The sequence below is a fragment of the Orycteropus afer genome, unplaced genomic scaffold (genome assembly GCF_000298275.1).
Source record: "Orycteropus afer afer isolate SDZICR_OR568_19922 unplaced genomic scaffold, OryAfe1.0 scaffold00030, whole genome shotgun sequence".
Lineage (NCBI taxonomy): Eukaryota > Metazoa > Chordata > Mammalia > Tubulidentata > Orycteropodidae > Orycteropus > Orycteropus afer.
In genome coordinates, this window is record NW_006921617.1 from 6,869,380 (window position 1) to 6,882,308 (window position 12,929).

General features: G+C 36.7%; 1 protein-coding gene across 1 annotated transcript in view; it reads left to right on the top strand.

Annotated features, from left to right (window-relative positions):
* The window catches only part of ZNF521 (zinc finger protein 521), a 302,346-nt gene extending 296,439 nt beyond the window's left edge, over nt 1–5,907 (top strand). The window contains exons 4-6 of the mRNA XM_042780248.1: nt 2,652–2,783; nt 5,238–5,353; nt 5,821–5,907. Of these exons, the coding sequence (XP_042636182.1) occupies nt 2,652–2,783; nt 5,238–5,353; nt 5,821–5,907 (335 nt within the window). The remainder of the gene's footprint in view (nt 1–2,651; nt 2,784–5,237; nt 5,354–5,820) is intronic.
* The last annotated feature ends 7,022 nt before the right edge of the window (nt 5,908–12,929 follow it).

The window sequence follows — 12,929 nt, forward strand, 5'->3', positions numbered from 1 at the left end:
TTCAGTGCTTTGTAAACTGTAAAACCAAAAACCCAAACTAAACTCACTGCCATAGAGTCTATTCTGACTCATAGCTACCCTGTAGGGCAGAGTAGAACTGCCCCATAGGGTTTCCAAGGCTTAATCTTTACAGAAGCACTCATCTTTCTCCTGCAGAGCAGGTGGTGGGTCTAAACTGCCAACCTTTTAGTTAGCTTAGAATGCTTTAACTGCTGCACCACCAGAGCTTCTTTGTAAACTGTAAATAGAGTTCTGCAAATAATGGATGTGACTGTTACCATTCCCATCACTTGGTGCCAAAAATAAATCTGTAATATTAATGTTCACATACCCTTATGCCACCTTTTCATGAATTCACCTAACTAAATTTGGATTGTTTGTCAATTTATGATTCAGTTTATCTGTTCTTGGAATAAAAAATACATAGAAATTGATGAGGACCATCTTGCACTCATATACATGTATCTTATTTATTTTCCCATGTATTATTTTTCCAAACAAGATATTCATAGTCCAGAAAAGATAAAGTCACCTGAAAGAACATCCTAAACTTTCATGACTTAGTTTATGTTGTTGTAACTGGTAATTGTCATGTCCAAGAAAACCTGACGTGTCTATACATGTTATTTCAGAAAGAATGTAGGTTTAAGAATTCTAGAACAAAATGTATGTGTGCTCATAGCCATAGACCACATCTTGGTTCTTATGCAAAACAGATATAATTTAAAGATGATATTAGAACTTTTAGTTACCATTCTCACTTTCAGAATAAAGGTATGTAGCTTTGAGGAAGAAGAATGATTTTAAATTTTACAAACATCTCTGATCATTAACTTGCTGATCCAATTCTCTATAATAAATGGTGCTTTTTATATATCTTGGTGTCTACAATTTTGGAAATTTTAGGTGACTTTAGGATTAAAGAAAAAAGAAAGAAAAGATGAAAAACCCTTGATCTTATATAATCCCTAAAGCTTTGTGTATAACCCCTTGTCATGTCAGTATGCACAATTAAACTCCCTCTTACATAATTATAATCGAGGAATTTACTTTGCCACCCAAATACAGAGTACGTTTTTATCTCTTGTGAAATGTAGACAGTACTGGGTGGCTTAATTAGTACTTTGCTTCTCTTTTTACAAATTCCAATCCTCTGCTTGTAAAGACTCATACTTTTGTGAGAAGAAAGATTAGGAATACAAATAGAGTGATTTTACTCCCAGTTAGCTAATAATAATTCACATTGTAATTGGGCCTTTGTGTTGCCAGTGATATCAACTGGTGAACAACTTACACATGCATGTTTTCTTTGAATAAAGGGAAATAACTTTGGAGTATAAACTTGTTACACCCACGGTGTGAATATGTCTTTCTTCCTTAGACAAAGGTATTCCATACTAGCATTTTCAACCATTGCAAATAAGAGAAAAGAAAATATAACTTGGTAACAAGCCAGGTTAAATTGCAGCCTCTTACCCCTTACTCTTCCTAATAAGTACTCTTGGGAGTAGTTAGTGTATGCTGTGGCATATTTGTTACAATCATGAACCCTGGAGCCACACCGCCTGGGTTCGAATCCAGACTGCTAGGTTTAAGTTCTGGCTCCATCAATTATTAGCCCTTGTGACTAAGATCAAAGTTAATTAAACTCTGTGGGCCTCTTTGGCAATACCAGTATAGTACCTACTTTATAGGGTTATTAAATGAATTAATTTCTATAAGTATTTAGAACAACAGAGTCTGAAACACAGTAGAAGCCTTAGATAGGTTATTGTTTCCAGTGCTGATGGATTTTATTACTTACAATTGCAAATTGAAACAAATTAGAGTAATAGTTACATTTTAAATTTCAGAAACATTTCAGTGAGAAAAAAAGCAACATCACAATAACTGCTTATAATACAGACACCTCACATCATATAGCAATTGTGATTACATCAAAATATTTTTCCATCATCTTGTTCCTAAGTGATTCTGGAGCTGGTATAAGTGCATTTGATGACAGACATAGTCTGGATCAGGGAAATGTTGAAACTGTCTTACAAAGTAGAGGGGGCAATGTATTGAGGAGAATATGAGGGATTGAGAGTGTTAACATTTATCAAGTACTATAAACATTAATGATACTTCAGAATTGCCAGGAAATCTAAGTAGAGGAGAGAAGTCTGTATCAATGGGAATACCACTGAAAACCTTGGAAGGTTAGAAACAGAACCTTCTTGAACTTTGATAAACCAGAGGAGAAACACTGAGAAAGAACCTACAAGAATAGCATCGACGTAGATAAAACAAAATATCCACTTTGCTGTGGGTCCTTCACTTTGAGATTTTGGAAGTATACCTTCCATTAAATCAAGATAATTAGGGAAAAGGAGATTGTTCATTATTGATACACCAATTATACATAAAAGTTTAATAAAATGCGTTAGCCCTAAGATACAATCTGACTCCTGATTATCTTTGGATTTTAAATTCTAAAAATGTTTTCATTCATATGGATTCATAAATAATGTGAAATAACTGGAGACCAAGTGCACTACTACATATTTATATTAGTTGATGGAAATAGTTTAATGTATGCAATTATAGTTAACTGTCTGTTAAAGATGCAGTTGGTTTCAACTTTTCTGTTCATATATTTTCCTTAACAGATGAAGGACTGAACCATGAATGTAAACTCTGCAGCCAAACCTTTGATTCCCCTGCCAAACTCCAGTGCCACCTGATAGAACACAGCTTCGAAGGGATGGGAGGCACCTTCAAGTGTCCAGTCTGCTTTACAGGTAGGAAGATCATTTTGGAAAAACTTTGGAGAATTTTATGGCCACACCATGGGTCTTTCCCACCAGAGCATACTCCCCACTGCTATGGCCTTTTACAGATATGACTTTAGTTCAGTTTGGGAGAAGATGTTTGATTTCTGCTTATTAGCATTATTGATTGCAGCCTACTTAAAGACACAGATAGCAGGAAGGTTAACTGTCAAGATGAACAAATGGCATTTCAAGTTCTCTCAAAAGTTTGCATTTTTCCATTTGGAAAACGGCATCATGTTTTGTTCACTTGTTTTCCTCTTGATGTTCAAAGGTTACCGAGGCTAAGCCTTCCTGAACAGAGCCAGTTTTTTAATCACAAGATGTGCAGTGAAAAGTGTAGCCATGTTGTGAGCACATGCCTGTTTTTTAACCATGGAGGCTTTCATAACATTTACCCACCAAAAAAAAAAAAAGAGGGTATTATTCAGACCCTCTTACACTTCATTGAACTACAAAGTAGATTAGATACATAGATTAGGTGAGACATTTATTCCTATGAAATTCTCTTTGTAAAGTTGAAGTTGATAAAAATTTACATTTTTAAGAAAACAACTTTCATTCGATGTTACAGCATTACAGTTTTTAGCAGCAGAAAAAATAAATCAGAAGCTTTTATTTCTAAACCCACGGGCTTGAAATAGGATCACATAGATTTTTGGTTCTCCCCCAACAATGACAGTTATTATGGAAAATCCTTTGTGATTATTTTGCATGTGTCTTAGACTCAGTAGACAAGGCCCCTCAAGGCTATTTTTCCTTCTTATTTGTCAGAGAGGAAAAATTTTTATATATATTGTGTATATATATATATATGACATACATATATCTCTCCTTCTCTCAAAATTAACTTTTGTTTGCAGAACAAAATTCCAAACATTGATTATTAACCTTCACTGTATTCAGCCTGTAGATTTATATTTCATAATAAAATAAAAAGAGAGAGGTCATACTTGTTGCAGAAGTAGTTCCTGAATGTGTTGATGGCTCTGCCTTCAACATTTGCCTGTTAAACGCTTTCATTCAATAATTCCATCAGCCACTTCTTTTTGTTTTGGAACTATTTTTTATTCTTCCAGATTTGTATGTAAAAAAATATATGTTGTTATATTTTTACCATATGTAAAATGTAGTTTTTATCTTAAGATACAAAGTCTCTAGAGTTTGAGTTTTTTATAAGAGCTCATAATAATCTGTAAGTCTTCACCAAGGAGGTCTGGGTCATAGGTCACTTCATGACCGAGAACCCTAATAAAATAATTCATTGTGGTTGTCATCCGAAATCTCATAAAGTGTTATATGAAGATTAGTTGCAAATCTGTACCCACCACCACCTGTCCAAAAATTTCTTTTTGTCAATATGAGTAAAGAGATGAGAATGCATTAATCATGATCAGTCTGCATTTTCTATTCAGACAGACCTGAATTATTTTAGTGTATCTTGAAGTAATTTCAGAAATAACAATTAAAAAAATTATATATATATATATATAGCATGTTATGTAGAAGAGGAAATCTGAGCAGTTTTTTGAGGTAATGAAAAATGTGATTAAAATGTATGACTCACAGAACAATATTCTAATATTGTAGGTTGGCTGGCAATTAGAATAATTTTAATGATTAGAGTGGAGTCAAAGTCAAATGCCAACATCTTTAATAAATCCTTTCCCTGCCTATACAGATTAATATTGTAGATGCAAACTTTTTTAGGTCACAGTGCACCAGGCATCCATCAGAAGTCAGTTCTGCCAACCCAAACACTGCCTCTGGCATATACAATTTAATTATTAATAGTATGTCTCCTAGGTAAACTGTTACACAGTCTTAGGGCCTTGTTTTGTAGTCATTAAAATTGAACATGTTTATATTATTGAAACCCTTGCATTCAGTGTGTAGGTTGAGTTGATCTTAAAGTATCCAAAGAGAATTTACCTGCCGTTCTGTTTCACATTTATAGACAGTGCCCCAGAGTAGCTGTGGGATATAATTTTTAGCATTAACACATTTAAATAGAGAACTGTTTGCTTGCTATAACTTTAGGCAAACACAATAAACAGAGTTTTGGCATCTATGATTTCTTAACCTGTGGGTTGCTGCGAAATAAGAGTCATTTCTGTTCAGACAGTGCTGTGCATTTGACAATTTTCGGCTTTATTTTTTAAAGATTTATAGGGAGCAGGGCCTCTGTAAACCTTTACTTTGGAGCTGTTTGTGTTGAATTAGGGGCTCGGTAGAGTGCATCTTAACAAAAGCCAGAGACCCAACCACAAGCAAATGTGAACTTAGCTCTCCCCAGGTCTCTGGCAGCAGTCACACCCAGGAGGCGTGCCATTCAGCCCACTCTGTCTGTTCATGGGGAATCATTGACTAAGGGCATTTTTGGAACAAAATAACCCAAAGTCCACCATTCTTTTATCATTTCAGTATTTGTTCAAGCAAACAAGTTACAGCAGCATATATTCTCTGCCCATGGACAAGAAGACAAGATCTATGACTGTACACAATGTCCACAGAAGTTTTTCTTCCAAACAGAGCTGCAGGTAATGTCCCCATGAGGAAGACTAGAATTGAACTTGGTTGCTATTGTTACAGGAAACAAAGGCAATTTAAATCTAGATTCATTGTATCACTTACCCTGGGCCACCATGATGCTTTGAGTGTATTGGAGCAAGGGGAAAATTAGAGGCTGGATTAACAGACTCCAAAGTAATTTTGCCTCTGGCTGCTGTCAATCACAAGAAGAAGTAGAACAGACCTGGTAATTGGACCTTCTGACCCACAGTGATAAACTTAGGGGTCAGGTTTACTGGAATGTGGGATCAGATACCTCACTTGCCACAGCACATCCTCCTAGATCCTGTTTTATTCATGTACTATTCCCAGTGGGTTCCATGCTGGGTGAATGTCTAGTTTATTGTTGTCCTGAGGGGCTTAAAATTGGAAGGGAGAAGGGAAGAGAAGAAAGCAGCTATATTTTTGTCCACTATGTGTTTCTTCTGTTTAATAGAATAATTATAACTTAGCAACAACCTTACAGTTGAAAATATTGACACCCAAAGATGTTGGCTTTAATCTTCAGTGTCATACTTGCTAGACGTGTGACCTTGGACTGGTCTATACCATCTCTGAACCTCAGATATGAAGAAGTAATAAACAAACTTAAAATGTACAGAGTTGTAAGAAGAAAATGAAATAAAGGGTGTGAATAGAAGATATAAATTAAATATAAATGTTTGGCTATTTTGCTCTTCTTAGCAATACACTGGTAGTAAATTTATGAGTCAGAGACCTGAATTGTATTCCAAAATATCACCTACTGAAAAAGGAAAATAATTTTTTTTTCTTTCTGTTACTTCTTTTGAAAAATGGATATAACAGTTTATCCTCACTTTTCTGATGGAATGATTTAAATAATGTTTGTGTCCTTAAGGAGAATTAATTTGGACCAGGACTTTGAACTCATTTGAACCAGTTCAGTCATGGCCAATGCAGCAAAATTGGAACAGACCTGAATTATTAAAATTTGGATGAGCAGAATGATAACTGGAATGGGGAAGATTATGGGTGGAAGCTCTGGAATGGGATACCCAGAAGAGGCATAGTGAGCCCTTTTAGGAGCTTTATGCAAGAAATTAGATTATTGCCATGACTGTGGAGAGCAGCACACATTCAAAGTGATCAGGGTGGCTGCCATCTTTGAGTAGGGCACCATTTTTCCTATTCTGCCATTCAAAAGATTTGGATTTTATGAAGTGTGTACACTACCCTTGTTTTCTAAGAGGGAAATCAAGTTTTTAGCAGGGCATCAACCTATAATTTTCCTCGTTCCAGCTATAATCCCAATTCACCCACATTTTACAAATTCAGATCCATTCTACTTTGCTTAATTGGCATGACTGAACCAGGAAGAACCAGTTCTAAGAGCTGATTTGGACCAAAATTGTTTTTTTACATTGAGCATTATTATTAACAATGTTGTTGTTGTTGTTGTTACGTGCCGTCGAGTCAGACCTGACTCATAGCGACCCCTCCTTGGGTTGCCGAGGCAGTATGGAAGTAGATTGCCCCATCTTCCTTCCGAGGAGTGGCTGGTGGGTTTGAACCATCAGCCTTTTGGTTAGCAGTCAAGTGCCTTAGGCACTATGCTACCAGAGCCCCCATCATTAACAATAAAGTTATTTAATCTACAACAGGGCTTTTACTAATTATATTTTTGCATTGAGCTCTAACCAGCTAAAAGGCTGAGCGGCTCAGCCCTACCCACTGCTTGGTCTCCCACCCCACCCTCTAGCCCTGAGGCAGCTTTGTGTTCCTTGGGCTCTGGTGAAACCAGAGTTATGCAAATTAATATGTCTATATAGAGAACTTAGTAAAATCATCTACATTTATGTTTTATTTTTAAAAACTGTATTCTTATTGGAGTAGGTATCAAAACAATAAGTCATTTTGGTTTTTATGAGTCTATAAAGGATATAACTAATATACTTAGTGATAGTATTAATTAGTATGTAAACTGTCAAACAGTTTTAATAGAATTAGTCTGTTTGGCAATTATTAAATGGAATTAAATAGTTTAAAATCAAAGTTGTAGAGCTTCTGTAACAACTGACTCCTAGTTAATATCCTTGAAAAAATTTTGTAACAATTCCATGTTTGTACTATATTGGTAGTATTTATTTTCAGCTAAATTGATGGTATCTTCAATGTCTTTTCAATAGAAGTCAACAAGCAATGGTGGCCTGTGGCTTATTGTAGAGCAGACAGAAGTAAACAATTAAACACATCCTTTAGGACCCCAGGATTCTGTTAGTTATATTTAAGGGTCTCACAGAACATACACTAGTCACTCTTTTCTATAATTAGTATAGCCCAGTGGTGCTTCAACTATGATCTCCAGATAGCTTTATATTCTTAAAAATTATTGGGACTACAAAGGGCTTTGGTGTATTTTATTTTCTATCAGTATTTTCCATATTAGAAATCAAAACTGATTTTTTAAAAAAGAAGAATATACAAGTATAGATTCCATTATCTATCAGAGAGTCAATGTTATTACATGTCATACTGTCTCTGGAAAACTCAACTGCATGCTTATGTGATAATGAGAGTACAAAGGGAAAACAGTATCACAATACTTCATGAAATTAATTTTTACTCACAGAGCCCCTTGGAAGGTGTACGATACTCCCAAGAAGGCCCCTGGGACCCAGAGTGAGGACCAAACGTAGAACCAAACATACTAGCATAGAAGTTAATAGTAGGTCTTTGCAAGTGATGACTTAAGAAGTCACACTCTTAAATTATGGTATATCTTTCAGTGGTACAAAAATGATTTCATGACCATAAGAAGTAATTTATATTTATGTTTCTTTCATTGTTTATGCCCAATTAAAAGCATGAAAGCATTTGTGTGTGTGTCAGTAGAAGTGCTTTGCTGATATTGGGGGGGGGGCATGTATAGATACAGTGTGTGTGCTCTTTTTATTGTCACTGCCTAAAAGACCAGTGAAGGAGCTCTGGTGGTGTAGTGCATAAGGCACTTGACTGCTAACCAGAAGGCTGGTGGTTCAAACCCGCCGGCCACTCCTCAGAAGGAAAGTTGGGCAATCTACTTCCATAGTGATAACGTCTCGGAAACCCAAGGAGGGGTCACTATGAGTCGGGGCCGACTCGACGGCACATAATAGCAACAAACAAAAGGCCAGACAGAATTCAGGTAGTTCATCATCATACACCATCCCCTCAGGAGATCATCCACTCAGTGACTATCCTTTGATATCAAAGACTGATTGTTTCTAAGAAATACTCCATCTAGGATACACTTTTTCTCAGAGTGGAAGCTTGACTCTTCACGGTCCCTCCAAATCTTGCTGACCAAACGTGTTAAGTGCCAGACCAGGGACTTAAAATGTATAATTCTTAGCAAATATGATTGTTTTCTTTCTGTGGAGTAGTCTCTAATTTTTGCAAGGAAGCCTAATCTACTTCAAAGGCCTGCTAGCTTGCCGGGCAGTGTTTCATTCTGTTGTACATAGGGTCGCTATGAGTCAGAGCCAGCTTGCCGGCACCTAACAACAACAGCAGCTTGCTGGTAGCAAAAATTGCTCTGGAACAAGTGTCTATTATTTTAACTAAAGGAATATTGTATTATTTTAAAGACAAATGAATATGTTCAGTGTTTCACATATTTTCCTGATAGACCTTACAGTCTTTTCAGCAGAACTTAAGCAAGCTGCTTTGAGAGAGGAATGGTGTGGTCCAAGAATAATGTCCTACAATGCAGATTTGTATCCAGAGTGGTTTATGCAGGTGTGAGCAAGTGGTGTGTTTGTAAAGATCTTGTTGAGTAGGCCATTTTTCTTTAATCCACTAATTGCTATTTAATTGATATCTCTAGAAAAGCTACAGGTCAGTGGCTATGATTGAATCATTCTTTTCCAGTGTGTCTACATACAAAGGTTATGTCAGGCACTGTATTAGGAATTCAGTGGTCATAGGCTCTAAGATTCTGGTATTTCATTTCCTTTCTAATCAAAGATCATCTTAATACTTAGATCTTCCCTTCATTAACTCATGAATGCAGTGCTTTCCACATCCAAAATACAGGACTCATTTGACATTCTGAGCATATGCCAAGACTTTCACATATCACTAACATTTAAATATGTAATTGTCTCTCTATCTGTTTGATTTTCTTCTCAAAACACTTTTCTACCGAGTCTGTTAATGTTGATGTGTGTTTTCACACTACAAGGTTTCAAGTTTTATGATCATATTTCTAAAATGAAAATGAATTCTTACCAATAGAATGGGACAAGAATACAGCACTGAAATGTGGCCACTGCCTGCTGATGGGGCCACTCACTCACTTAGCATCTGCCTAAACTAACCTTTCAGTAAATGTAATCAAATTCGTATCTGAATATTTTAATAATATGTGTTGAACACTTATAATTCCATGTTAATAGTCAAAATCACAAACACCATATCCATAAACTCTACTATAGTTTCAATAACATCATTAGGTTAAAAAGTATGTTTGTTAATTAATAATAGTTACAAAGATATAATATGATCTTTTTAAATCTACCATACTGCCCAACATTTTATGATACCAAAAATAATTGGAATTACATCTTATTCTACATCATTTCCTACAATTTCATAGGAAAGGTAAAAATATGCAAATAAACAGCATATTATTTCATATATTATTATAGTAAATGGTTAAGATATTCCAGTAGAAGGTGTTTATTGTCCGTCTGGGTAAATCAAGAAAGCCATCATGTGGGAAGCATTCAGTCTGGTTTTGAAGGATGGATATGATTCAGATACCAACAGATATCAGAGACTTAGCTACCTAGAAAATCCCATATCACCTTTTTTTGTTGATTAGGGCTAATGGTTTTAAAAAAATCATTTTTATGAGTTGATTTTCAATTTCTTTTATTTTTCTATAGGCAGCTAGTACTAAGGAAAGAGCATGAGTTTTGGAGAAGATCAACCAGAGTTTGATCCTTGTTCCTGCAACTTAGAAGCTGTTGGCTCTGAGCTTCAATTTTATCATCTATAAAATAAGCATGTATGAGACAGTAAAGATAATCATGCCCAACTCCCAGGGTTTCGGTGGAAATTTGGGGAATTAGCTGATAGTGAGCACTAAGCGCAATGTGTGAAACGTAACAGGCACTCTCTGAACACTGTTTCCCTGGCCATCTCCCTGCTTCCCCGATGCTGACCTAAGTTGATAAAATCAGGATTCCTCATTATTTAGAAATAAAATACCTAATCCAGGAATATCAGGATTTTCGTTAGTTCTCTATTATTCCAATTCACTGGAATAATTTTCCCATTAATTATATCTTGACATCATTTCACGTTAATTGGTTTAGAGTAGAAATTCTTAATCAGTCTGTTTCAAGTGATTAGGAGTCTTGGGGTTCTTTTGGGGGGGGCATATAGCTATAAAACTAAAATTCATACCTGTTTTCAGAAATTTATTTCAAAATGTCTTGCTTCCTCCAACCCCACAAAAAAAAAAAAAAATTAAAGAAATGTGGCCAAGACAAAAAGTTTTATCTTGACCACCCGTAACATGAAGTAGGATCTGGGTGTGGGTGGGGGGAGATTTGTTCTGGTTTATTTTGTTTTCATATTTCCCCCAGGTCAAGCTGAAATCCTCTTTTGCAAACAGGGAGAATGAGAAAGTGTATACCACTACTGACGACAGTACATCTCAAAGATATGCCTCTACAGAACTTACCTATAGTTTTCAATTGTTTTATTTTTATTTATAACTAAATTTGGAATTTATTCTCTTATCCCCCACTCCAACTATAAAACTCAAAGCCCTGACCTTCATGGGTCCCTTTGGGACCCCTGAGTTAGAAATACTATCCTATCACCAGCTCTAGGCCTAGCATTATAAAGTGGTTGTTGTTGTTGTTGTTGTTATGTGCCATTGAGTCGGACCCGGCTCATAACGACCCCTCCTTAGGTTTCCAAGGCAGTATCACTATGGAAGTAGATTGCCCCATATTCCTTCCATGGAGTGACTGGTGGGTTTGAACTGCCAGCCTTCTGGTTAGCAGTCAAGTGCCTTAGGCACTACGCTACCAGAGCTCCCTATAAAGTGATCATCATTCTATAATGATCGTTTTGGAGGAAAGTCATAGAGGCAAGTGTTCTCCCTCCTCTTCTTGGCCATGGGTTGTCTGTGCCTTCATGAACTCTCTGTTTCCTTAGATTCATGTATGTCTTGTTCTTGTGGCTGAAATCTCAGCCCCTAACCCTATCATGTGTTGTTCTGTTGTTGTTATGTGCCATAGAGTTGGACCTGACTCATAGCGACCCCTCCTTGTGTTTCCGAGGTGGTATCACTAGGAAGTAGATTGCCCAGCCTTCCTTCCAAGGACTGGCTGGTGGGTTTGAACCGCCAGCCTTCTGGTTAGCAATCAAGTGCCTTAGGCACTATGCTACCAGAGCTCAGGCTCAGAGAATTATAGAGTATGAATTGTATTGAGTGGACATGTGGTTCTGGAACTGGTCCATTTATATATCTCCTCATATCTTTGCTTTGGGGCCTGCAGGGCTTTTGAAGTAAATTGGTGCTACAGTGACTTCCACTTAATTTGCTCAGTGGTTAAATTGATCTATCTCTTTTATTTGATCGGATCTCCAGGAACCAAATCATTTGCATTGATTTATGGATTGGTGCTATGTTTTCACCATTAGTTTTGATCACTTTCAGCTGTTAATATTGGATAATTCAATCAGAATTGATTGGCCTTACCATTGAAGACAGAAAGTTAATCATGTAGGACACAGAAATAGGACAGCAAACTTCTGTTTGACTGTTACAATCTCACTCCTCTGTCTTCTCTCTTCTTGTTATCTACACAGTAGCAAAAAGCTAGTGTTTTTCTTGAGCAAACATGGGAAATTATAGTTTTATAACATCCATACTGCATGTAAAGGTGAAGTTTTTATTTTGCTTCTTAATAAAACTGCATCTAGAAATCAAGCATACAGAGATAGATAAGCATGATTGTCACAATGAACTCATTTGGGCTAAATGACTAAATGCGTTTTCAATTACCCATTTTGTACCAATAAATGCCTAATCTGTGTGTGCATGCTTGGAGGTACAACCTGGGCTCACCTTTTTCTAAATTAGGCCCTCACTGCTTTCCCATGTGTCCTAGTCGTCAAATTTTCAAGAACCAAGTGGTTAATACAACTGAAGGAAGGGCAGCAGAGGTAACTGCAATAAGCTAAAACCACTTTATTTGCATTTGAATTGTTTCTATGGCACCCCAGCTTAATTTTTAAAAATTCTCTATCCATTAATTCCTTGATGTTCCTATCGATGGCTGGTTTTCGCTATTAAGAGAGGAAGCACCATCTCTTCATTCTCGGACCATTCCCTCCTCCAGCAGCCCTGTTGTTAGTGAGCTGCCATTACATTTTTTGTCTGGCCCAGAGTTGATGACAGATGGCCATCTCGGAACTGCCATCGGTGCAGCTTTATGGAGCATCCAGCTAGGGTGTACCAGCGAGCATTGTGGCCAGTTCTGTAGTCTCCCCCCAGCAGCCCCCTGGAATGTTCATCACCTC